General features: G+C 44.3%; 1 protein-coding gene across 2 annotated transcripts in view; it reads left to right on the top strand.

The window, feature by feature from the left end:
- The window catches only part of NDEL1 (nudE neurodevelopment protein 1 like 1), a 354,675-nt gene that overhangs the window by 291,004 nt on the left and 36,983 nt on the right, over window positions 1–26,688 (top strand). Inside the window, exon 9 of one of the 2 annotated variants that reach the window (XM_069200298.1) lies at window positions 15,683–15,717. The exons of the other annotated variant lie outside the window; for it this stretch is intronic. Coding sequence (XP_069056399.1) covers window positions 15,683–15,717 — 35 coding nt within the window. The remainder of the gene's footprint in view (window positions 1–15,682; window positions 15,718–26,688) is intronic. 2 annotated transcript variants of the gene reach the window in all.

Raw genomic sequence — 26,688 nt, forward strand, 5'->3', positions numbered from 1 at the left:
TCTGGTCGCCATCACCTCTGCTCGCAGGGTGAGTGAGCTTCCGGCCCTTTCTTCAAAACCACCATGCTTGTCTTTACACCATGACAAAGTAGTGTTATGCACTAGAGCTTCCTTCCTTCCTAAGTGGTTACACCTTTTCATGTAGGCCAGTCCATCACTTTGCCTACCTTCTACGCTCCCCCACATCCTTCCCATGAGGAGGAGAGACTCCACCGTCTGGACCCAAAAAGAGCGTTGGCGTTCTACCTCAATTGTACTAAAGATTTCTGGGTGGACAATCAGCTTTTCGTTTGCTATGTGGGTGTGAAAAAAGGGAAGGCGGTGAAAAAGCGTACCATCTTTTGATGGGTGCTTCTTTGCATCAAAATGTGCTACGCTTTGGCTAAGAAGCAACCTCCTGAAGGCTTGCGTGCTCTTCCCACCAGAGCAACTGCCGCTTCCACTGCGATAGCACGCGGAGTTCCTGTCCTGGATATCTGTCGGGCAGCTACGTGGGCATCCCTGCATACGTTTGCTAAGCATTACTGCCCGGGTAGTCAGGTCCGTCAAGACGGCTACTTTGGTCGTTCGGTCCTGCAGGACTTTCTCGTATGATCTCGGTTCGCAGCCCACCACCGAGGATGGCATTGCTTGGGTATCTATTCTAAGGTAAGTTATCTGCAACTAGAAGTCTCTATCAGATGTACAAGTTACTTACCTTCAGTAACTAAATATCTGGTAGAGACATATTGTAGTTTGATTCCTTACCACCCACCCATCCTCCCCGCTTGCAAACTGATTTCTAGGGATAGGGATTCCCCCTTTCATGTCCTTAGCTCTGGCGCACCAGTCTCAGTGTTCTTAGCTGCTCTGTGCTCTTGCGTGGAAGTCGTTAAAAGAAACTGATGTGACTGCGCAAGGGCGGCGTCTATGTACTGCTCCCGACGTCTTCACTATGACTCCTGCGGAGTCGACCGATGCCACCTACCGACGCACAAGGGGATTGCTCAAAGAAAAATCTCCAGATCCAGTCTGACACCTGGGGGAACATTCTAAGGTAAGGAAGCTGCAACTAGAATATGTCTCTACCAGATATTTTGTTACCAAAGGTAAGTAACTTCTGCTTTACACACGCATTTTCTGATGAGTACTGCTAACTGAAGATTCATCACCTTTAGAATCTCTCCAGGACATTTTTGTGGTGGTTCTCGCGCCTTCCAGTAGGTGGCATGATGTAGCTCTCTGGTAGCTTCTGTACTTGGAAGTTACACAGTAGAGCCACATTTAATTGCCACCCCGGTGTGCGAACATAGACTCCTTTCATTCCATGCCTTTTGGATCCAGACGGCCACTCCCAACTATGTTGGTCTTCCCCTATTTCTTTCTGTGGCTGTCTTAGGGAAAGATATTACCCCGAAAATGTTTGAATTCAAGGTGTGCTAAGACTTCACGGGCCCCCATCAGGTATTAGTGGTGCATGGGCTACAGCCACAACTCTGTGTACCCTAAAGCACCCAGGGCGATTCAGGGGGCTAAGTAATAGGTTGCAGAGCATAAGGTTAGGTTGCAGTGGAAGCACAGATCTTGCTCCAAGTCATGGGCTTGTTGCAGACTCAGTCACGAGGCTACTCCATTAAAGGTCGCATCCCGGTCATGGTGTTCCAGTGAGTCAAAGTGTAGACTTAAGAAGGCCAATGGACTCAAACCCATCCCTCCCCACTATGCCTAGCAACAAGGAGCAAAGGTGCCAAGAAAAGATCACACGTTTGTTGTCACCCAAATCCAACATGATTCGACAGTTGGTTCTGATGTGCCCCAAATTTGCCAGTCCACCTTCAAGCCTGCTGCAAATAGTGGCCTTTGGAGAGGCCATGCAGCAGATCTTCAGTGCTAGTTCGACTCCCTCTGATGTGCTTTTGTGCCCATATTAGGCACAGGATTTTTCCAGTCAGACGTCTGCTGGTAAGTCTGCCTGCTTTTTGGCCCTTGGGCACCCCCTACCGTTCCCTTATTGACTCTGTCCTTGACTTGTACACTGGTGTGGACCTTACCATGCCGGTTCCTTCTGTAGCGGCACTGACCCAGAACCCTGTCTGTGCTTGCCTTGTATCTGGTTCCAATGTTGATCTCTGTCCCCGAACCATCATCTCACTCAGGGCTCACATCACAGGATTACAAAGGCACAACAGTATTTTATACAACCTGCCTCTAATCCAAGACCTTTGCCTCAACATTAGTACTGTCAAAGATTTGATGCTCTTTTCTGATCTGATTCTGATTCAGCATGTCCCTCAGGACACAGATGATGCTGGGGGATGCAGGAGCAATTTACTTCCCCAACAATCTATGGATGCTGCCTTGTATTTAGACCTCCAAAATGCCAGTGGGATAGACACATTTTCAGAATCTCCAGAGCTAGACTCACCACCTGGACCACCAACAGAACAAAGTGCCTCGCTTTGGGTATGGTGTTTTAGAGGGCAGCTGAAGCTCTTGTCTTGCTTTTTCCCACTATTGAGACAAGGACCAGTATTGACCAAGATTCCTCAACCAGGTTTGGCTTCATCAGAGCCATTGCTGCTCTTCAGTGAAGCCTTTACTTGATGTCCTGATGGTGACTGGGTTCAAGCCATGCTCATGCCCTCCGGTCAGTCTTAACTATTGACTAGGCAACATAGAATGGCTACTGGTGATCCAGACTTCCTACCAAACATCCTGCACTCGAAAGGCTATTTGTTCAAACATAGACAAGGAAGATCAATTTGAATTATTTTCCGACCGATCCTTCTGATAGAGAATCTAAAAGCATGAATGCCTTCGGAAAGAAAATGTTTTCTAATTCAGCCCTCTGATCCATCAGAGCTGTTTATCTCCTAAGAGGACACACCTATGCATTATGGGATATGACTAGTGAGATGTTGCCAGCTGTTTGAGTTCATCAGGACCACTTTAGCACAAGCAATAATTATTGTCAATACCCTGTGAAGTATGTGCTTCCTGCTTGCCTGGACTCCTACTGACTGTATAGTCAGAGCTATTGGCACCAGTCTTGTGCACAGGCAGAATTTTGTTTTCAGGGGACATGCAAGCATCCTTTAAATGAAGCCAGACTAGTTGGTGAAAAGGCAAAGTTTGAGCTAGAATGATTAAGATACATTGCAACACGCATCTAGGAATATTCTCACTAGCCAAGCAATTTCCACCCCAATACACAAAGTTTAGGGGCTACTCATGGAATTAGCTTACCGATAATGTCAGCTTTTCCATCCTGTCCTAATGCAGCTGACCCAGCCCAGGGCACCAGCTAAAAGTGGTTGTAGCAGAAGGGGCAGCAGTCCTCAAGTCCCTCAACCTCTGCTGCAGCACCTGGCTGCCCTCCTCTCCGCTGCCCCTGGCCACCCTCCTCTGGCAAGTCATTTTAGATGTCCTTCCAGGCTCATACCTGGCCATTAGGAGTAAAAAAAATTAGAATAGTCACCCTTGTTGAACATCTGTCACATTAAACAGGTTGTTCTTACAGTTTGTTCAAATGACCTACACTGTGCCTTTTATTTTTTCCCCCATCCTGTCTTCCTTCTGTGCCAGAATGACTTTCAAACACTCCATATTCTTGATGCATTCTTTTAGGTCTAATGCTCACTTTGTGTCAGATGTTTTGAGTTCTGGACCCAGCAGATTGGATGATGTCCATGGGCAAGCAGACACATATTTTATATATCCATCCTGCAGTGACATGGCCATTATCTGTGGTTCTTGGTGGGAAACACTTCCTACTTGCCGTACTCCCTTTTGACCTTACTTCGGCCCAATGGATATTCATAAAAGTGATGGCTACCTTTGCTGTCCACCTTTGAAAGTAAAGGGATACGTTTTCCCCCACCTTGATGACTGGCTGCTCAACGCAGCCTTTCTGCAGTCGGTGATATATCCCTTCCAGGCAAACCTCTGTCATCTTACGGGGTTTTCCTTCAGTGAGCCTAAGCCACATCTGTGGCCCACATTGAGGATTCCCTTCTTTGGGGGTGCAGTATACAAGGTCACGTTTGAAGGCTTACCACTGTTACAGTGAGCCTTTGACATTCAGGATAAGGAAATTATCCTGATGTTTTGGGCTCAATCTTGAGTCTCGATGAGGGCAGTTCTGAGGCTTCTTAAACTTCTAGCCTTATGCATTCTCCTCATCCTGAACACTAGATGGCATAGGTGGAACCTGTAGTTTCAGTGGGTTTAGCTTTAGCTTCAGGACTACCTTCCCAGAAGGCCATCTTCCTGGTAGCCATTCATCTAATGGGTGTGAGCCCTGAATGCCAGTTTGGACTAACTTACTAAACATTGTCTGGTGGACCACAAGTAGACGTTCACATCCAGAGGTGGAGCAGTTCATCTTTGACTGTGGGGGTTCACCCTGGTTAGCCCTAGTCACTGTTGTCTAACTTCTCAACAGTTCTGCCTGTTAAGAGTTTCCTCCAGGGACTCGCTTAGAGAAGCATTGTAGCTCAAATGGAACTAAGGACTCTTGTATGCTTTTTTTCCATTGCTTCCTCTCCTGCCTCTGGTTCTAAAGAATATCAGGACAGATCTGACGCATTGTCTTAATCACCCTGAATGGACTAGGAGAGTGTGGTACACGAGCACCAGAGCATTTCACTGCTGATCGGGCTGACACTTTGGCAGGATCTGCTGTGTCAGCAACAGGGCAGGACCCTGCGTCAGTCCCCACAATGTAGACCACCTTGTTCGGGTATTAAGTAGTGGCAATTGATAGCTGTTGATTTGCCATCCAAGTTGGTTGAGATCATCTTTACTGTGAGACGCCTTTCTACAAAATGTGTCTATGCTGGACTTTGGCAAACTTGTAGCCTATTGTGGAGCACGAGACACTGAAACTTCACAAGCCAGACTTGCAGATATTCTTTTCTTTCTTCTTTTGAGAGCCCAGCAAAGACTTGCAGTGGGCACAGTTTAATGTTATTTGTCAACCCATTTGGCCTTTCTGAGTTTGCCTAATCACTGTTCTCATTGAAGCCTTCGGTTGTCGTGCCTTTTATAAAAGTATTGTTTCACGCGTTCCCCCAGGTGAGGGATCTGCAGTTATATTATCCACCTGAAAGACAGTGAATAAAGGTAAGTAACTTGTACTTTACACACAGTATCAGTCTCACTCTGTCCATCACACAATTTCACAGTCTCACATTTTCTCGCACATCCATGTGTACCATACAAACATTTACATAAACCCACATTCATATACACATATGCACGCTGAATTATCCTTTACTCTGTCACATCATCTCTTTAGTTGAACTTCTACTCACGTCCAGTGATGCTCGTCTGTTTGTCCAAATTCAGCTAATTCCACTGTATGAAACTGAGCAGAATGTCACCTTTCAAGGCCCTTTCTTGTAGCAACCTGGAACTGCATTCACAAAACCAATAGATGACTTTTTTTAAAACAAGCAATGAGAAAGTCATAACTGTGGCTTGAAATTGAAAGGTTCCTTGACGTGTGGTTACAGATATTCATGCTCTGCATACTACTGCCATTTAGCGTTGGGTGCTTGAAGTGTTCCGAATCACAAGATCAAGTGACTCCTCTTAGTGATATTGCACATGGGCATCTACTCCTTGTTTGATTGTTTTGTCTCTGCTGTTGGGTTCGTACGTGTCTTCGCTCCTTCTATCAACTTGCTTTGGTTTCTTCCTATTTGTCTTGTTTCAACAGTATTGTCCTGGTTCACACTTTATCTACGTACTCTCCTCGTTTCATCAGATCAGGCACCGACCGACCACCCTTCAGGACATCAGCACTCGCTTCTGGCCTACTTTCTAAGTGACACCGACGGAAATGCTTCCCTGATGGAATCAACTCCATTCAGATTCTGTCTTTGGTGCAATGCCAAATTTGCGCACACTGACTGGCATCTCGTTTGCAACCTCTGCCTCTCCCGGGATCATTGTGAGGCTGACTGCGACGCCTGTAAGTCGTTTCACTCCAAGAAAACTCTTCGGGACAGAAGAGCTCGTTGGCTGGAGAATGGCCCAGAAGACACTGGGCAAAACTCTGCACATCTTCAGAGAGGAGGAGCATGTGCAGCAGGAACCTGAGCAGGAGGAGAAGGCCCCTCTCTATTTAGGACATCTCCTACTCGGACATCCAGTCTGACATCGAAATCTCCAAAATCATTTCTGGCCAACACATGAGTACCGTGGACCCTCCTGACCAGCAGAAGACTTTTAAAAAGAGTTTCCAACCCCTCCTTGAGGTTGCCAGTCCGCCACCAGGCCATGGTCAGTACCGAAAGACTGCTTTAGATGACCTGCCGGCTCAGCACCGAAGCCATCCAATAATACCAAGACATAGAGGTCCTTGTCATCGACCTCCATTTCCTCTGACAGAGATTGTTTCGGTTTCGATCTGAACCTCTGGACCGAGCTGACAGCCTTCAGCCACCACTTAGGTTCTGACCAAACCACACTGACCAAAATCTTTGGAACTTGACTCAGGCCAGTCTTCCACCACCCCTTTTCCGGTCGAGCCAATTTTTAAAATTATTGATGCTCTCCAGTGAAAACTCCCAACTACAGGAAGGCACAGGCAGGAAGATGTAGTTAGACTGCCAGACTCACTTTTCACTGGTGGAACACCAACATCATCTTTAAAGGGGGGTGGCTTTTTCTAGACCCTGTGCCTCAAGTCATATTGACCATAGACTCCTCACTGACGGGTTGGGTTGCTCACCTTCAACACCTGACAGTGCAGGGCTTCTGGGATGTCAAACACCAGTCCCTGTACATCAATTACTTGGAACATCAGGTGGAATTCCTAGCACTCAAAGCCTTCCTTCCTCACAAGACTGTCTTAGTCCGGACAGACTACATGACAGCCATGTACCATTACAGAAACAGAGGGGGGCGGGGTTCGGAAGCACAATCTTCTCAATTCTCGCTTGTCTAGAATGATAGATGACTTTGCAGACCTGCTCAGCATGATGAAGCAAAAAGTCCATGAGTAAGAACTCCACTCACAAGTCCTTCAGTCATACTTCACAAAGTGGGAAACTTCTCACATAGACCTTTTTGACACAGCCAAAAACACAAAATAACCAAGCTTTTCCTCTAGGTTTCTGCACCCCCTATCCAAGGGCAACGCTCTATTGATAAATTGGTCAGGGATACTTGCCTAGGCTTTCAACCTCTCTCTCATTCCATTTCTGGTTCCGAGGATCAGGCAAACATCTCTCACCATGATCCTTGTTGCTCCCATTTGGGCACACCAGTCTTGGCTCATCACACTCCTGAATCTATAAGTAGTCCCACATGAAAAGCTCCCCAACAAGCTGGACCGTCTCACTCAATATCAAGATCAAATCAGACATCAAGACCCCAAATCACTCAACCTTGTGATATGGCTCCTGAGGTCATAGAATTTGGCTACCTAAGCTTACCTGCAGAGTGTATGGACATTCTCAGGGAAGCCCGTAGAACTACTAGAGGCTGTTACGCTGTAAAATGGAAACATTTTGTTTACTACTGCCAGCTCAAAAACATTGACCCCTTGAAAGCTACAGTACAAGAAATTGTCTGTTATTTGCTCCACTTACAGAAACCAAATCTAGCCTGCACTTCCAGTCGACTACGTCTCGCAGCTATGGCTGCATATCTACAGAAGGGACAACATATTTTGTTGTTCAGAATCCCAGCCATTAAGGCTTTCATGGAAGGTCTTAAACATATAAGTCCACCTAGGGTACCCCCTGCACCATCATGGAACCTTAACATTGTGCTCACCAGACTCATGGGTCCCCCATTTGAGCCACTCGATTCATGTCCACTTCAATTCCTCTTGTTGAAAGTGGCTTTCTTCATAGCAATCACTTCACTCAGGTGTGTTAGTGAGCTCCAGGCACTATTCTTGGAAGAACCTTTCTTCCAAATTCATAGGGATAAAGTAGTTATTTGCACTAATCCCAAATTCCTTCCTAAAGTGGTTTCACATATTCACATTAACCAGTCCATTGAACTACGAGCCTTCTTCCCGCAACCAGGCTCTGTTGCAGTAAGAGCCTTTCATACCCTAGATGTCAAAAGAGCACTGACCATTGTAGTTACATCATATGTGTATATATTTGTACATATGTATTTAGACTTTGTGTGGACATCTTTCCCTACACTCCTTTCTCACCCGCCTGTTGGAAAACCATCTAACAATGGAGTTGATGCTCATGTGCGATGTCACCAAGAGGAGTCAGTTGATCTTGTGACTCAGAACACTTCTTTGAAGAAAACCAACTTGCACCACTCCAGACCCAACACTAGATGGCAGCAGTAAGCAGAACATGTGAATCTACAGCACTACATGCCACGAACAGATGCTTACAGGGTAAGTAACATAAATCCTTGGTGATTCCATCCCCATAGTCAGTCATCCATTCATTCTTGCACTAAGTCACACATCGCCCATTCACTTGGATATTGATACTTGCTCTCATGCATCTTTTAACCTACTGAGTGCTTAATTTCTGCTGGTGTTTTCTGGCGGTCATCACCAGCACTTATTTCTCAACACTGCCTTTATTTCCAGCTGTCTACAACATGCTGGCGATGTCAGTCTATTTTTGAGCAGAGCTCATCTACAGACTAAAAATTCAATGTACATGTACATTAAAATAATAATTCCTCGCCCAGGCTGTTCTTACAGCTTTAGTGACATGGAATGATCAGTATGGTCACATTTATTGGAGTGCTTTGGTTATGACTGACATTTGGTATTGCCAGCAGGTTGCACAACCTGCAGTGGCCTGCCTTGAAATACTTTGGATCACTGCGCTTATTGTTTATACATTAAGTACTGAACCAACCCATTCATTCTGCATTCTATTTGCCTGTCCACTGTTCCACAAAAACAGACTTGTAAATCTTTGAAGTTGCACTTTCAGTTATAAGGCAGCCTCTGAGGGGTGTGTGAGTGTTTGTAGTTGTGTATTGTTAGTGCGAGGCTGCTAGTTTGTGATAGTTGTGAGAGTGCTGTCTTGGGCACAGACAAGAGTCACAGAGGAGGCCGGTTGACCAGAGAGAGACAGCACAGACTTGCTGCGCAATGATAGCTAAACAGTCCGGATTGGTGGGGGTGTTGGTGTCCTTGTTGCAGGAGCAGAACAGGCATAGGGGAAAGGTGGATAGGGTCTTCAGTACAGTGCTATCAAGGTGTATAGACTAACATCTAGGATGGCAAGGAGGTCATCTTCCTGCTAAGGTAAGTTCTGTAGTTTGCTGAGGATGTCCTTCGTGTATATTATATTTTACGGGTGTTCTTTGACATGACATGGAAGCTGACTGTAAATGGAAGTTGAAGACATTACACATTCCTCAACTCGTACAGTATTTATTATAACGTTTACAAACATTACAGGTAGCAATCCTATCAAAGCCACATATTATTATTCATATTTATAAAGCGCATATGCCCTCATACAAATTGGATGGGGATGTGGACAGATTTATGTTTGCAACCATAGAACAGGACACACCACCCTCATCAACTTGGGCAAAGCCCAGGCCATGGCTGGCTCAACTGGAATACCCACCTATTAGTCATGAAGTTCACAAATCATGTTCTATTCCAAAAACAATCAATGGATGTATGCCTACATAATACAACGAGCAAACTTAATGTGCCAAAGCCCACATCCCTGGCAGCAAGTTTTTATACCCATCACATATGTTAGAGTATTTCACAAAAGCCAAACATAAACAGGTTTATGATATAAGATATAGATTGTCACTGTAGTATGTGTAGATCCCTAAAGATTTACTACTCAATGTAAAAGTTCCAGACACAGCATATATGAAAATATTTGTCATTGATCCACTTAATGCTGTACGATTTTGAACATGTGGTGAAGCAAAAGGGAACAAAATGATGGTTGCCACACCATTATCAGAGGCCTAAATGCACAAAACTAGATTAATTCCATAAAAATTGTTAGCTAGGGTTACCCTTTTGAAAGGTCTGTGCACACTCTTGATGTCGAGAGTATTATGTATAAAAACAGCTTTCTTAGTGGTCACCTCAGCACCTAGTTAGTGAAAGCCTTGTTCTGTTATGCTCCAGGTACTGTATTCCACATGAGCAAATTGATCATTAGAACTCATTGTCCACAATTGGCTTTTTATTGTGATTTAGACTCAAGATGATTAGTTTCTTGCATTCTTCTTTGTAATCAGAAAGCTAAGAAAGCATTGTCTGGCAGTCCTAGTGCTCATCCCACAATAGATAAGGTAGCTACTACTCCTCTTCTCTGTTGAGAAGTGGAGTAGTAGCTACCTCATTTAGGAGATTCGCAAAGCTGCCTCCTGGAACTTACTTCATACTTTGAGGGACTGTTGCCTTGAGTCATAATCCAGAGCAGGCACCTCCCTACTTTAAGCGGGGAAGGGGGCGGGTGTTGATATTTTATTTTTATTTATTTTTTAAATATAGGTTTATTGGCATTTGTGGTTTGTACAACCATACAATTCATCATGGATCATCGCACAAGCAAGATAAGAAACGGGCACTACACAAATACAGCTTCTTTTGAAAACATTCCTTGATTATCATCTACTCAGCTTTTTTCCGAGCTGTATTAATCTGATTTATCCACAGTGCTAGTGATGAGGCTTGTTGGGTGAACATAGTTCATCTGTCCAATTGTAATGGCTCTGGCAGTATAGGCAGTGGAGGTTCCCATCTGATATTAGATGCTCTCCACAGTCTGCATATGACTTAATATCAATAGGACCTTTGGTCGTAAACATCAGATCGGTAGGTAAACAGCCAATTAAAACATCTTAATCAACTGAAGTATGTAACTATCTCAAATAGAACAAATGGTGGTTTCTGAAAGGGTGAAAATTATTGCTATCCTGGTGTATAAGATAGTTGTGGGGAGGGAGGGTAACGTGCAGTTGTTTGTTTCCCATTTGTACCTGGCGATTTCACTTTTGTCTATACCGGTCGTCCTACTGGGGGAGTGAGAGTGAGGCCAGCTCAGTACCCGGCGTCTCACTGGTAGTTGGTATACAGTGTGCAACATTCGTTGTTATAGGATTAATCAAGTGCCACAGAATAGCGTGTCCAGTCTGTCTGCTCCTCGTTCTACAGTGTCTTCATTAACCTCGCTCTGCTCCGACCTTGTGTCCCGCTCCGGGTGCTCCCAGCTCCTCAGCCTACAGTCCTGCTATGGGACGTCTCCTGAGTCCGTGAGCATCTTCCAGCCACAGGATGCTCCTCTGCCCTGGCTCACAAGGAGACATCTCCAGCCCAGTCCTCCGCTCACAGTCCTGCCCTAGACGTCAATGCCTAGGTCTTAAAATCTAGTGCCAGTTTTCCGTGTCTTGGGTCTGGGAAATCCCCCAAGCAGTCATATTTCTGTGGTGCTGGGGAGGAAACGCCCCAGACTCTCATGAAGGTGGAGCAGAACCTTGTTCCAGTAGACCTGTAGTGTGTGACACTCTCACATCATGTGGCCAAAGTCTGCATCCAGTAAACTGCATTTGGGGCGTTCGCCGTTTATCACCTGCTGTCTGTGTGGCGTGAGGTATGTCGTGTAATATGTTAAATTGTATATACTTGAGTCTCTTGTTTTTTTAGATTTTGTGCGGGTAGACTAACATCCTATTCTAGTCCCCATCACTTCTCACTCTGTCCAACATGGCATTCCATCTGGCCCTGAGCGTCGCCAGTGGGTTCCGTCCCATCTCGTGTAAGGATTGATAAAACCATGTCACGTAACGTCATGCCGAGCCTAGTGAGTATAGAAGTTGAAGCACTGCATGTTGTGAAGGATTCTCTCTCTCCCTGCCCCATAGGCACGCATACGTCTGAATAGGCCGCACAGTAGAGCATATTGTTCTGTTAACTCGTCTAGAGGCACAAGGACGCCCAATGAGAAACAGTCTCCAACAGTTACCACTCCAGCCTCTGTCCAACTCCGGAGCTGAGCTGCAGTAAAGCAGTCAACCGGGGTACCATGAGGCAACCCAACCATTGGCAAAGTTGGCGCATAAATTGGTGTCCTCTGCGTCCTGACATTGCTACGGCGCCAACTGTACAAAGCCACCTGCAGTAAGATGCTTAGTCACGTGATTATCAAGTCATGGTGCAGTAGTCTGGCCAGCAGGAGCTCCTGGTATAGCGCTAAGCTGAGAAGGTCTTAGGCACCCCTGCAGATGCCATCAAGCCATTTAGCCACCCACTACATTTGTACCACCAAGTAATGCAATTGAAGTGAATAGTGTCAGGGTCACCACTTGCAGGAGGGTGCCTCAGTACCTTTAGTGATACTCTGGCGGTTACCAACCTACATGAACTGACTGAGGAGGACATCAGCTGCGAAACCACGCCACAGGGATTTTAACTGGGAGATTTGTGAAAAAATATAGTAATCGTGGCACTATCACCATTTTGGAGACTGACACGCGAGCCATAAGCTAAAGCAGTAAGGATCTTCAAAAGGTAACACAGGATTACAGGGGACATAGTGTTCGTCTACAGTTACCCTCCCACTGGTCAGCCATCTTATGATAGACTTGTATGGCCAGATATTTTCAGGTTGCAGGTGCCTAGGTACAGCCTGTGGAGAGAGCAAGCTGCCTGGGGCTCCTTGGACACAGGGAAACAGGTACATTTTGGCCCGGTTGCTCCTTAAGCCCAAGAGAGCCCCAAAGGCATCCAGTTGGTGCATTGCCCTTTGGGCTCTCACCAAGCCATTTGCCAGGTACCGGAGGAGGTCATCCGTGTAAAGGGACAGAACATGTCTGTGCCCATCTAGTGTTACTCCATCCTTCCTCCCTTACCTCCAGGATAATTCCGCCAGTGGCTCCATGACTAGGGCAAATAACAGGGGGGGACAGTGGGCACCACTGCTGCATACCACTGAAGACTCCATAGGCAGTGGCACTCCCAGTCTTGACTCGTGCAGGGTGCCCAGCATAGAGGAGAGCGACACATTGTGTTCATTTTCCCCCATTCAGCGCATTTCCTTCATCAGAAGGTCCCACCTTACTAAATCGAAGGCCTTTTTAAGGTCTACCGACTGAGTCCGTAAGTCCTGGACCTCTGGTTGGTAGAGAATATGGTAGAGCCTCCTGAGATTGAAAGAGATGCTGCAGTGTGGTGTGAAGCCATTCTGGTCTTCATGTACTAAGGTCTGCATATGAGGGAGAAATCTTGTTACTATTTTACTCAGTATTTTAAAGTCTGTGTTGAGCATAGACAGGGGGAGGAATGCAGTGATAGGGGTGCCAGGGGTCATGGTTTTGTGGAGGGGATGACCATTGCCCTCCATGTTGTGTCTAAGAGGTAGCCCCTCTCCAGTGATTCAGTGTATAGGGCCGCCAGTCTTGGGGCCAGGAGACCCGCAAAGCTCTTACACAAGTCGGCTGGGAGCCAGTCTGGCCCAGGGGTTTTACCCGTGGCCATGTCTTTAATGGCTTGCTGAATCCCCTGAGCCATCACTGGGCCTCCAGTGTTACGCCGTGCCTCCTGCGTCATTGTCAGGAAAGGGAGACCGTTGATGTTGATTTTTTTATATGTTTTGGCTATCTACCAGTCTGTGACATGGGCGTTGGTTCACACATTCACAAAGCACTACTACCTGTATAACGAGATCTAGTGAACACTCTTAACTCCAGATTTCTCACAGACCCACCCTGTTCTTGCTCTGTGGAATACACTCCTTTCGTCCATACTCAAAAGATTACCATTCAGGATCTGCACAGTGGCATAATCTGATTACTGACGTTGCTGAACAGAGATAGTGGTTATATTGTGGCCCCAACGTTACTTCTCACATGGGATGGATCTGATGTAAAGCTGCACGAGGCCACACACTGGGTTGCAAGAGAATTGCTGAGCATCCTCCCCAGATCAGGTCTTGATACCTGGAGTAATCTGCAGTTAGCTAGCCTATCCAGCAAAAAGAGCATTACCAAAAGTAATTTCTTTGTGATTTTTCTAAATGGCAAATATAAGCTTTGGTCACTAGCTCTTCCAGTCCCTTTAGCTCCAACCCTAGCGAATTATGAGAAAGGCCTTTCAAAAGCTTGTCCTTCAAGTAGAGTTAATTGGCCCCTGGAGAGTGCTCCCTCCTCTTCTCCGACTAGCAAGCTAATTCTCCTCTAATGGGCTTATTTGCAGGAGTCTTTGATTTACTTGCAGGCCAGCAAAGTAATTACCGTGCACAGTGAGTGTTTCAATGCCAGAATCTCATTAAAGGATGACTGAGAAAACACCCAAAGTATATAAAAGACTCCAAATATGGCCGCCACTTTGATATTTTTACACAGGACCATTTTAAACCTCAGAAAGAGACTTACATCTTTTCTCTGAGCCAATGTTATGTTAACACTTTGGTATAGTTTTCACTTGCATTAAGAATACAGCTAAGCGCTGCAGAGTTGTGCAGTAGTAAGAAAGAAATGAGGATATTCCTTTTTGGATCACCAATTGAATTATAAGGCCTGTACAGGTGATAACCAGTTTATTAAAGGACTCGTTTACGGAAGACTACCTGAGTGCAGATACTAGGCTGGATTAGGCTGTAGCCCCACTTGCTTATTCACACTGGTGTTTGAACTTATTTATGTGTAACTAGCACAGAGCCTGCAAAGGTGTGGATACTACTGTAAACGTAGAGTAAAGCCTCCATTTTAGGTGTTTCTTCTTTTAGGATAATGTGTATTTAGTTCTTATGAAAGCTGCCACTTTGGAATCTGAACACTCCCCCAACACCCCGAAAAAAAAAAAAAAGAAACACACACACACACACTCTCACTCTCACTCTCACTCTCACTCTCACTCTCTCACTCACTCACTCACTCACACACTCACACCCTCTTTTTGTGCCCCAGCTTTAGAAAGTGTTCTTTTATTTAATAACATACAAACAGCCAGTTTTGCTTACCCAGCTCTCCTACACCAAAGAGCTGAAATTCCTAAGATTGTTGTTCAGGTCTTGAAATGTGATGTATTTCCTAATCCGTTCCCTCCTCTCCATCCCTATAATCTATCAGACGTGTAGGTGGAGTTTATCAGTTAGTTACCCATTGAACAATTATTATAGAATGTTAATGTTTAATTATTATATCTGCTTCACTTGTTTTGCCTGCTTTCCTAGAAGAGTCTCTGTCTTCAGTAGGATAATCCCTGCCATTAAAACATACCTACCATGATTTCATAGGTTAATATACCAAACACATGGTATAACATTCACATCTGTATTGGGAATCACTTTCCTTCAGGAGGCAATGGTCTCATTTAGAGACAGACCTTAGAGAGGTATTGTAAAATGCATCAGTCTCCGTTCACTTTCAAATTAAGTGCTATATGAGTGTTTTCCAGTCACTCTTTTTACATGCCTCCTAATGCGCTTCAGAAACAGGCCGGGAGTTTTTGGTGTTGATTTCCAAAGGACCCCAAAAATATATAGGACTGGCAGACGTTTAATATTTGTAGGTGCTAAGGGTATATATTTGTTTAGAAAAATTACCTAAGTGCAAATCAGTATTTTAAGAGCTCCGATGGTGCGCCGTATTGACGACCAGAAGTTGTTTTACAATAGTTAAGTTTGGATTATGTGCAATTTTGTTTTTAATGTATTACACAGAATGGAGTACAAGTTGACACACGTTGTTACAAATGTAATTTTCTTTTCTTTATTAGGCAGGAAAAAGTGATATTCCCTACGTTGTGTATGGGTAATTGAATATCTTTAAAACCATAAGAAGCATGCTGCTTTTATAATCATAATTTATTTGTTTTTGTGTTTTGCTATTAACATAGCATACATCTATTCAGTTGAACTAACCGCATGGGGTGGCTTTGTGTGGCACTATAAACTGCCATCAACGCATTTCTGTAAGTGGCTTTTATGACTGGCCAGAAGCTGAACTGGTATTTTGAGGTGAATAAACAGCGCAGTTTTTCTAAACTTGTAGTTTAGGTCATCCAGATAATTTATTTTGCTTTCTCGTCTAACTCACAAAGTCCTCACCAATGGACAAAAAAGATGATTAATCAAATTGTCCTTCTGAAATCAATCCCAGTTGTAAGTTTTAGTCTTTCAGAGGTGGTTGTAATTAAGTCCTATTGATGTGGTAGGTAACCTGGTAAACAAACAAGCTATAATATCGCTAAGTTCAGTGTGACCAGTTCAGCAAAAAAACAATATTCATGTTTTTGGTTGACAGTGCAGGAATCTTAATTAACTGTTTACAATGCACAATGGCCTGTGGGTCAGCCCCATTCACCCGTTGGCTTGTTTGGGTCAGCTCCTTTCAGCATCAGTCACATCCTGGATCAGTCCAGAGAAATATGCCTCTTTCACCTTATGCTGTTGGCTGTTCTGTATACCATCCCACCTCGTAGGAAGTAGTTCCTCTGTAAAGCATGAGGTGCCGTTGTAGACCTCAGAAATGCACTGTCATCCCACTTTACTATAGTCATTACTTTATCTCAAACATGCATAATATTACAAAACAAAATCATTTTGTATTTCTTTTACCGCAAGGCCCCTTGGTTTACCTCACATCGGAACAAATTGCTGGGGACTACAAAGGGGTCGTCCTTTAATTGTTTCCATCAGAGGAACGCCACTTTGTCCCTGGCAACTTTTAGCTGGTGGACCTTCAATACAAGTCAGCGAGCCTTCCCTGCTCCTGCTTCCAGACCAGTGCTGAAAATACAAAGTCAGTGTATGCGGAGACTTTGGCAAAACCATCAGGTCTGTCTTATAGCTCAAAATAAAATTCAGCCTTATACACTTTGCTAGTGTTTGTTTTAAGTTTGGTAATCATCGTTGTTACATTTGTAAGGTCTCATCAGTTTCTTAGTGATATTCGTAGGAAGGCTTTAGGTAACTTCTCCGTAGGCTGCTTTTGAGTCTTTATTTTAAGTTTATCAAGATATCACTAGATTTGAAACCATGAATGCCAGCCATGATACAATTGCCATGCTGCTTCGGATAAAAGTCTCTGGCAGACTTATCTACAAATGTGTGGTAACATGATGGACCAAATACTCTCGTACTTCTTTATGTGCGAACATAGTTTTGTGTTATTTTCAAATTAAGGTTTCTGCAGTGTTTACAACAGTTTGATCACAAACGAAATAGTGCCTGTATATTGAAAGCAAATAACTTCCCTGTAATACCACCACAAATGCTGCTATGTCAGAACGATAACTTGCTTCACTATTTTGTCATACGGGAGGACTCATTCAAAGTTACAAAGATATTGTGGACTAATGGAAGAGCAAGATGAATTAGTGAGTTGGAGTTTGCTGTTAACATTTGCTGTTTTACGAGGATTGCTAATTAGAACCTCAGCAAGGCGAGCTCTTCCTTGTGAGGTCGGTAAATAAATGTACTTACTAACTTTATACTGCGTAATAGTAGCACGTTAACCACATCGTTTAGAGACTGCAAAAACTGTAACACGAAGATGCTCTTTTCATGAAACAAGTAATTACTATTATAAGAAGTTACAATTGTGCAAGGAGTATGGACTGAAGAGTAATTTAACACAGTCGATACATGTAAACGGATCGTTAGTTCATCCTAGCCCTTGTCCTACAGTAGAGAGAGGTAAATAAATTGGATCATTACCAAATCCTGTGCTACTGTTTATACCTTTGTATAATTGATCCAGTACCTCGAGTTGTTTGCAGGCTGTTTTATTCATGTGCATAACGATGCACCATGGCTGAACTTGAAAACTGCATTCACAAAAGCAGACGCCTAACGAGATGCATTTGTTTGGGGGCCAATTGTGCACCAGCTCTCCTTTGAAAGTCTGAGCCCATCATTAAAGAGAAAGAACCGTGCATTTACCTTTTAACATTTACAGTGTCGAGTACCTTAGTGTGGAGTATACACCAATATTTTTAGGGGAGTCCGTGCCCTAGTCCTTCAGTCTGGATCTTGTTACTGTTGTAAGACCGTGATGTTGAGGGGCAAAGAAGTGGCACATTGACTTTTGCTCACGTTTAGTGAAGTTGCCATACTCCAAAGGTACTGAGAACGTAACCCTCAGTCATAGTTCGGCACTCAACCACACATGGAAAGGGTAACGTCAGCGCTTTAAAACGGCAGGTACTGAGTACCTGCACTTCTTTAATTTGTACGGAGAGTACCTGCACTTCTCAGGAGTGTGATAACCCATATAATTGCACTTCTCAGGAGCAAACATATAATCTAAACAGTGAGTACCTGCACTTTATATCTCCATTTAGAGCACTGGGTGGCGTGATAAGAACTCCTCTCCCATAATCTTGCTAATTAGAGGTACTGGGGAAAGTGCCCATTAGTGCTATTCCATCACTGACAACACAGTTCCTGCCGCACAGAATTTTAAAGTGGTGCCTCGCTTCCTAGAAAAAAAATAAACATCTTAGTAGCTAAAGGGTCCATACGTTTACAGGTCCAAGATCCATTGGTTTGTCTGCTAAAGAGTGCAGCAGCTTTTAGAATGCTCCAGAATCAAATGTACTGTAGAGCCTACTGCATAGCATCAGAAGTTACCCAATCAGAATTCACAGTAAATTTAAACATTGTGCATGACTTTATTGGGTGAGCCTTTGTGTTAGTATAACTGAGCCAAGTCCGGAATTTAGTTTGAGCTGGGAATTGTTCACGTGTGTTAAGATTAACTTTGGTTAAACACGCTTCTTGATGAAAGCATAATTGAAACAATATAGATTAGTAGGATTAGCCCTGTAGCACACTGAATAGTGTCAAAAGAGCCCTGAAAGTATAACAAAGTCACAGAGATCTTTATAAGTAGGAGACTCATGGAAAAGAGGTGAGAAGGCAGGCTGGAAGTCAAAGAACTTAGACCTACCCTTTTCCTTTACGACTTTCATATCCCCAAAGTCTTTTAACACTTCTATGGTAGTCTGCAAAGCGATGGACTGCATGAAATGATTAAGAAAAGGCTGGGTCTTTAAAGCCCCTGTAAATCGTTCTTCAGTTCATCTCTCTGCATATTACCATAAAAGTATTAAAGGATATTGGGGGATATGAAAGTCGTAAAGGAGAAGGGTAGGTCTAAATTCTGAGACCAATATGGAAAAATTGTATAGGACTTTTTTGTCTACTTGGGTAATACTGACTAAGTCTCATTGACTTGCACGCTTGCTTCATCAGTGAATAGAACACTTCAAACATCTATAAAAGTTAGTGCAGGAAAACATAAATCAAAAAAGATGCTGTTGCTTACAAATTTTTTCAAATTCCTCTCTTTTTCGGAGTTTCAGGCAATGGAAGAGGCTCTAGTGTGGTATACTTTCCTATTTCTGAAGCTGGGCTCAAGTTTGGCAAACATAAGAGTATAGGCACTAGTGCATAGTTAAGAATCACTGTATTCGGCTTAAACTCTCGGGTTGCTTGTTTCAGCTAGTAGTTCCTGTCATCTCAGACATGGCATGCACAATATCAGTAGCACCAGCATCAGGGCATGTCAAGCATGACCAGCAGCGCCCAGTCCTTAACCGTATCAGTTTTTTGTACAGAGTGCTCATAATACAGTTTTGTGTAAAAAAAAAAAAAAAAAAAAAATAATAGTTTTGGGAAAATGTATTACTTGGCCACCTCTGCCAGTATAGCCGAGGCTGACATTTGATGAATCGACAAATTAGAGCTATTCGTTTTCTTGAGTAAATTTATTTACCGTTTAGCACGATGGAGAATTTGGTTACACTAATTTTAATTAAAGGTGTATACACTTCACTGTATGAAAGAAATTGTATTTAAATGCAATTTAAAATAGACAATCAAAGCCAAGGTGGTGCAGCAAATTTACAATGAATTGGCTAGTCCGCCTTGTTGAGGAGGTAGGATTCTGGCTGCAGCTGCCTTGGAGAGGGGGCGGTGGCTGCAGCCCTCCTGATCTCCTTTCCTTCCCGTGCCCGGCGTGTGTGGGCGTGCTGTTTGTGCCAGGAGTGCTCGTGCCGCCCTACGTGGGTCGGTGAAAGACGGGCCCACCTTTGAACTCAGCCTCAACAAGTGTACTGATGATCCAACCCACCTGGCCGCACTTTACTCATCCTGTGGTTTGCAGCCTCCCCCAAATCCCCTGGGACAGAGTCGGGGGTGAGGCACAGTCATTAGTCTGCTCCCTACGACACAACAGTGGGGAAGGCTTAAATTACTAGCTGGTGGGACTCTGCCCCCTCCTGTTTTTCTGATACACGAAACCACCAACTACCCCCACCCATTCTTGAAAGTGATTTGTTCTACTTTGCAGATACGCATAACAAGTAGACTACAATTATGGGTGGGTGATTTTAACCTCTGACTGCGATACAAACATATTTCGACTTGGAGTCTAAAGGATATTGAAAGGTTAGACCTGTCCCATTTTGGACATGACCCCTGTGGAGACGCACTCATATTGTTAATTTTCAGGAATTTCATTTTTCCCAGGGCGTACAGGTCAACTCCGTCATTTAAAGGAAGTGGGATGGGCAATAATATAGATTTTTTGTTTTTGTTTTTTTAAATATTTTTTTTTCTTAGACCTGATCCATAATCCTTTTGCCATGTCTCTTGACCTAACTCAGTTGAGGTTGGGTCTGAAGAAAAGAAGTTTCTTTAGACCTCAGGAAGATGTTAAGCATGCTAGAAGGGATCACAAAGAAATATTAGATCATCGGAAAGCTGACTAACAAAGAATCAAAGCGTGGAGGACTTAACATTTGCAGGGATTCCAAAATTTTGTTTTTTTGTTTTTTTTCCGTTTTTTTTGATAGGCTGTAAATCATCCCTTCTTTTCTGGTTACCAAAACCCTTCAATGGTCTCCCATATACTAGTACCGACCTGGGTAGATCATTTCACAAATATCTTTAACCTTAGAAATCATGAGTCCATGTCTACCACTAGGTAAGATGCATTGTGTGATGTGCAGGCTTCCTCACAAATTAGTTTGTCTATTAAGGTGAGGGACGCTATCATTCAAATCAATTTAAATCTATCTGGAAAGGCTCAGGGACCGGACTAAGTCCCTATGGACCTTTTCAGAGAGAACAGTGCATTCTGGGTCCCTCTGCTACCAAATGTAGTAAAGGCTGCCACAGTAGCATCCTGAAAGGAGGCAACAGTAGTACCAATTTTTTAATAAATGGGAGTCGGCACTCTCCCAGCCGCTATCGTCTAATTTCCCTATTAGATAGTTTGCTTAAGATTTTGGGCTGAATTGTAGCTTCGAGGCTAGAGGCATAGCTAGAGGAAAATCAGACTAATCAAGGGCACAGTACAGCTTTTGGGCAGTTCTAGGTAACTTAGAGTGGCACCTCAACTTTGTTAATCATTGGGGAATATGTGTATATATGGATCTTTCTTGTGCCTTTGACTTAGTCAACCGACCTAAACTCTGGGATGCCATGAACGGGATAGGAATTGAACAAGCTCGAGTAGGTCTCATGCGCAGGTGCACTGCAATACCATGATAAGGATACAATATGGGGGCATACTCTCCCCAAGGATGAAATCCGCTTTTACCAGTTTGCATGATGGCCCCATGCTTTTTATAATATACATAAACTGATTGGAAAACTACATGTCAGTCAGGTAAAGATTTGCCACAAGTAGGACCCAGTGCAATACCTGGTCTGCTCTTTGCAGATAATTCTGTTCTAATTTACAGAGCTTCAAACTGACTTCAGTCGCTTATGGAAGCCTTCGCAACTTTCATGGAGGATTTAGGCCTTAACACTAATCCCAGCAATTCTTATATTATGGAAATTGGGCCAAAAAAATACTAAAACTACAAAATTGAAAGTAAGCAGAATAAAGCTAGCTAAAGTGTCAAGTTTCACGTATCTGGGTCTTCTTTAGGTATGCAACAAAGTTGGGGATTTTTACGCTAATGTTAACCAACTTCAGAGAGCCAGAGTCTATTTTTAGGTCGAGCACACAAGTGCTTTGACTTGTTGTAAGTCTTGTGGGCTTTTAACGACCCCCACCCGCATGCCCATCACTTTCACTCATTCGTAGGCTTGCCTTTCAAAAATCCTTTATCATTCATAAATGCTTTTTGTCCCTCCTTGGGGCAGTTTTGTTAGTGCCTTGGCCACCTACCCTGTAACATGGATAATTGCACGTTTGCTAATATGTTTGCCTGCGACCAAACTTCTTTTACCTTCGGCTTTCTTATGCCAACTGTTTCACTTTTCATTTTCAATTTATGTGTCAAGAAACATGCGGTTAGGAATTTACAACGCCAATAGCTCGAACTCTAGTAAGCGCAAGACCCATTGCATTGCAAATTCTTGTTAATTTTGCATGCAGTTTGGGACACAAACCAATGAAGGAGATTGTCAGAGAGTATGTGTGCGTGTGTCTATATATATGTTCGATGGCATGTGTAGCTGCAGATACACATGCTTTGCACATCCCGCCATCTAGTGTTGGGCTCGGAGTGTTACAAGTTGTTTTTCTTCGAAGATGTCTTTTCGAGTCACGAGATCGAGGGACTCCTCCCCTTTCGGCTCCATTGCGCATGGGCGTCGACTCCATCTTAGATTGTTTTCTTTCCTCCAATGGGGTCGGACGCGTTCCTTTTCGCGCCGCGCTTCGGAAAGTTAGTGAAAAACTCGGAAAATTTGACGGTATTGTTTGCGTTCGGTATCGGGTTAGTTACAACAGATCGACACCGAATTTTGAAGAGCTCCGGCAGCCCTTCGGGGTGTTCGATTCCCCGGCGGGGCCTGGTCAGCCCGACCGTGCGCATCTTCAAGGCTAATGGAACGGACCCCATTCCGCTTCTGCCCCGAATGTCACAACAAGTATCCTTATACAGATCAGCATTTGGTCTGTAATTTGTGTTTGTCTCCAGAACACAAAGAGGATACCTGTGAGGCCTATCGAGCGTTTCGGTCCAGAAAGACCTTAAGGGACCGAAGAGCAAGAAGACTACAGATGGCGTAGGTGCCAACAGGACAAAAGCACATGGAGGAAGAAGAGGAAGGCTTCTCCATGGAGGATTCGGACTCAGAAGAGGTCGATCCTGAACAAACGCCGAAAACAGTCAGTAAGACGTCGATACACAAAACTCATGCAAAGACCAGTAAAGCCCAGGGGACGCCACCGCCGCCAGGCCATGGCTTAACCCGAAAAATAGGTGACCGAGCATCGGCACCGAAAAAGGGCATGCATGTGTCGAAGTCATCCGACTCCGGTTGAGATACCGGCACAGAGCAGACTCGACACCGGGTCAGAGCAATCTCGGCACCGAGAGAGCAGCACCGAACCAAGTCGGCACCGAGAAATCAGTACGCCGAAGAGCAAAAAAGTGTCGTCTGAACCGAAAAAAGCAGCCGAAAAGGTTTCGATACCGAAACATCCGGCCTCGGAACTGAAATCAAGTTCCTACACAGAGGAACAAGGCCTGTCCTCACAAATGCAAACACATAGATTTGGACAGGAATTGGAAACAATGGAGCCAGACTACACCCAAAGAAGGCTCCACATACAAAAGGAAACAGGGAAGATCAGTACTCTCCCTCCGATTCGAATGAAACGAAAATTTGCCTTCCAAGAGAAAGACAAGCAGCCACAGGCAAAGGTGGCTAAACAAGTAACCCCGCCACCATCTCCACAACGCTCTCCACAACCATCACCGGTAGCCACTCCAACAATGATGCAATCCCCAACTCATACAGGGATGAGTCAGGATGATCCAGACGCGTGGGATCTTTATGATGCGCCAGTGTCAGATAACAGTCCCGACTGTTATCCAGCTAGACCGTCACCACCAGAGGATAGTACCGCCTACGCACAGGTGGTGTCAAGAGCAGCAGCGTTTCATAATGTCAGCCTGCATGCAGAGCCAATTGAAGACGATTTTCTATTTAATACACTGTCGTCCACGCACAGCCAGTACCAGAGCCTCCCCATGCTACCTGGAATGCTAAAACACTCCAAACAAGTGTTTGAGGAGCCTGTGAAAGGAAGGGCCATTACTCCAAGGGTGGAGAAAAAATATAAACCGCCACCAACAGACCCTGTGTACATCACACAACAGTTAACACCAGACTCAGTGGTAGTAGGGGCAGCTCGCAAGAGGGCGAATTTCCACACCTCAGGAGATGCACCACCCCCAGACAAAGAGAGTCTTAAGTTCGACGCGGCGGGGAAAAGAGTGGCGGCACAGGCAGCCAACCAATGGCGCATTGACAACTCTCAGGCTTTGTTGGCCAGATATGATAGGGCTCATTGGGACGAAATGCAACATTTTATAGAACATTTGCCCCAGGAGTTCCAAAAAAGAGCACAACAAGTGCTGGAAGAAGGATAGAGTATCTCGAACAATCAGATACGGTCAGCAATGGATGCAGCAGACACAGCTTTTAGGACTGTGAACACAGCAGTGACAATAAGGAGACATGCATGGCTGCGTACATCAGGATTCAAGCTGGAAATACAACAAGCCGTGCTGAATATGCCATTTAACGGAGAGCAGTTGTTTGGGCCGGAGGTGGACACTGCTATCGAAAAACTTAAAAAGGACACTGATACAGCCAAAGCCATGGGCGCACTCTACTCCCCACAGAGCAGAGGCACATTTCGGAAATCACAGTTTCGAGGGGGGTTTCGAGGACAAAGCACAGAACTCACAAACAAGGCCCACTTATCAAAGCCAATACCAGCGGGGAAGTTTTCGGGGACAATATAGAGGGGGACAGTTCCCAAAGAGTAGAGGGAAGTTCCAAAGTCCCAAAACTCCACAAAACAAACAGTGACTTCGCCGTCACAAATCCCCAACACATAACACCAGTGGGGGGGAGACTAACCAAGTTCTACAAGCAATGGGAGGAAATAACAAGACACTTGGGTCCTAGCCATTATCCAGCATGGTTATTGCATAGAATTTCTAAAATTCCCTCCAAATGTCCCACCGAAAAAACACAATATGTCAAAACAACACATGGATCTTCTACAACTGGAGGTCCAAGCTTTGTTACAAAAAGATGCAATAGAACTGGTACCAATTCATCAGAGAGGAACAGGAGTTTACTCGCTGTACTTTCTCATACCCAAAAAAGACAAAACTCTAAGACCTACATTAGATCTCAGAACATTAAATATCTACATCAAATCAGATCACTTTCACATGGTGACACTGTAGGACGTAATCCCATTGCTCAAACAACAAGACTACATGACAACACTAGACCTAAAGGATGCATACTTCCATATACCGATACATACTTCACACAGAAAGTACTTAAGGTTTGTATTCCAAGGGGTACATTACCAATTCAAAGTGTTGCCATTCGGGATAACAACTGCGCCAAGAGTTTTTACAAAATGCCTGGCAGTAGTGGCTGCTCATATCAGAAGGCAGCAAATACATGTGTTCCCGTACCTAGACGATTGGTTAATCAAAGCCAACACGCAAGAGCGGTGTTCACGACACACAAAGTATGTCATAGAAACCCTTCACAAACTAGGTTTCTCACTCAACTACAACAAGTCACACCTGCAGCCGTGTCAGAAACAGCAATACTTAGGTACGACAATCAACACAACAAAAGGGATTGCCACTCCAAAGTCCACAAAGGGTAGAAGCATTTCACAATGTAATACAGGCCATGTACCCAAAACAAAAGATGCAAGTAAAGATGGTAATAAAACTTCTAGGCAGGATGTCCTCATGCATAGCCATTGTCCCAAACGCAAGATTGCACATGCGGCCCTTAGAACAGTGCCTAGCATCACAATGGTCACAGGCACAGGGTCAACTTCAAGATCTAGTGTTGATAGACCGCCAAACATACACATCGCTTCAATGGTGGAACACTATAAATTTAAACCAAGGGCGGCCTTTGCAAGACCCAGTGCCTCAATACGTAATAACGACAGATGCCTCCATGATAGGGTGGGGAGCACACCTCAACCAACACAGCATCCAAGGACAATGGAACACTCGGCAGAGGCAGTTTCACATAAATCACTTAGAACTACTGGCAGTATTTCTAGCGTTGAAAGCATTTCAACCTATAATAAGCCACAAACACATTCTTGTCAAAACAGACAACATGACCTCGATGAATTATCTAAACAAACAGGGAGGAACACACTCGACACAGTTGTGTGTCCTGGCACAGAGAATATGGCATTGGGCGATTCACAACCACATTCGCCTAATAGTGCAGTTTATTCCAGGGATTCAGAATCAGTTAGCAGACAATCTCTCTCGGCATCACCAACAGATCCACGAATGGGAGATTCACCCCCAAATACTAAACACTTACTTCCAAAGATGGGTAACACCACAAATAGACCTATTTGCAACAAAAGAAAACGCAAAATGCCAAAACTTCGCATCCAGATACCCACAGGATCAGTCTCAGGGCAATACGTTATGGATGAGTTGGTCAGTGATATTTGCATACGCTTTTCCCCCTCTCCCACTCCTTCCTTATCTTGTAAACAAATTGAGTCAAAACAGACTCAAACTAATACTGATAGCGCCAACCATGGTACATAACATTACTAGACCTCTCAGTAGTACCTCATGTCAAACTACCAAACAAACCAGATCTGTTAACACAAACCGATCAGACACCCAAATCCAGCATCGCTGAATCTAGCAATTTGGCTCCTGAAGTCTTAGAATTCGGACATCTAGACCTTTCACAAGAATGTATGGAGGTCATAAAACAAGCT

Source organism: Pleurodeles waltl, chromosome 7 (assembly GCF_031143425.1).
Source record: "Pleurodeles waltl isolate 20211129_DDA chromosome 7, aPleWal1.hap1.20221129, whole genome shotgun sequence".
Lineage (NCBI taxonomy): Eukaryota > Metazoa > Chordata > Amphibia > Caudata > Salamandridae > Pleurodeles > Pleurodeles waltl.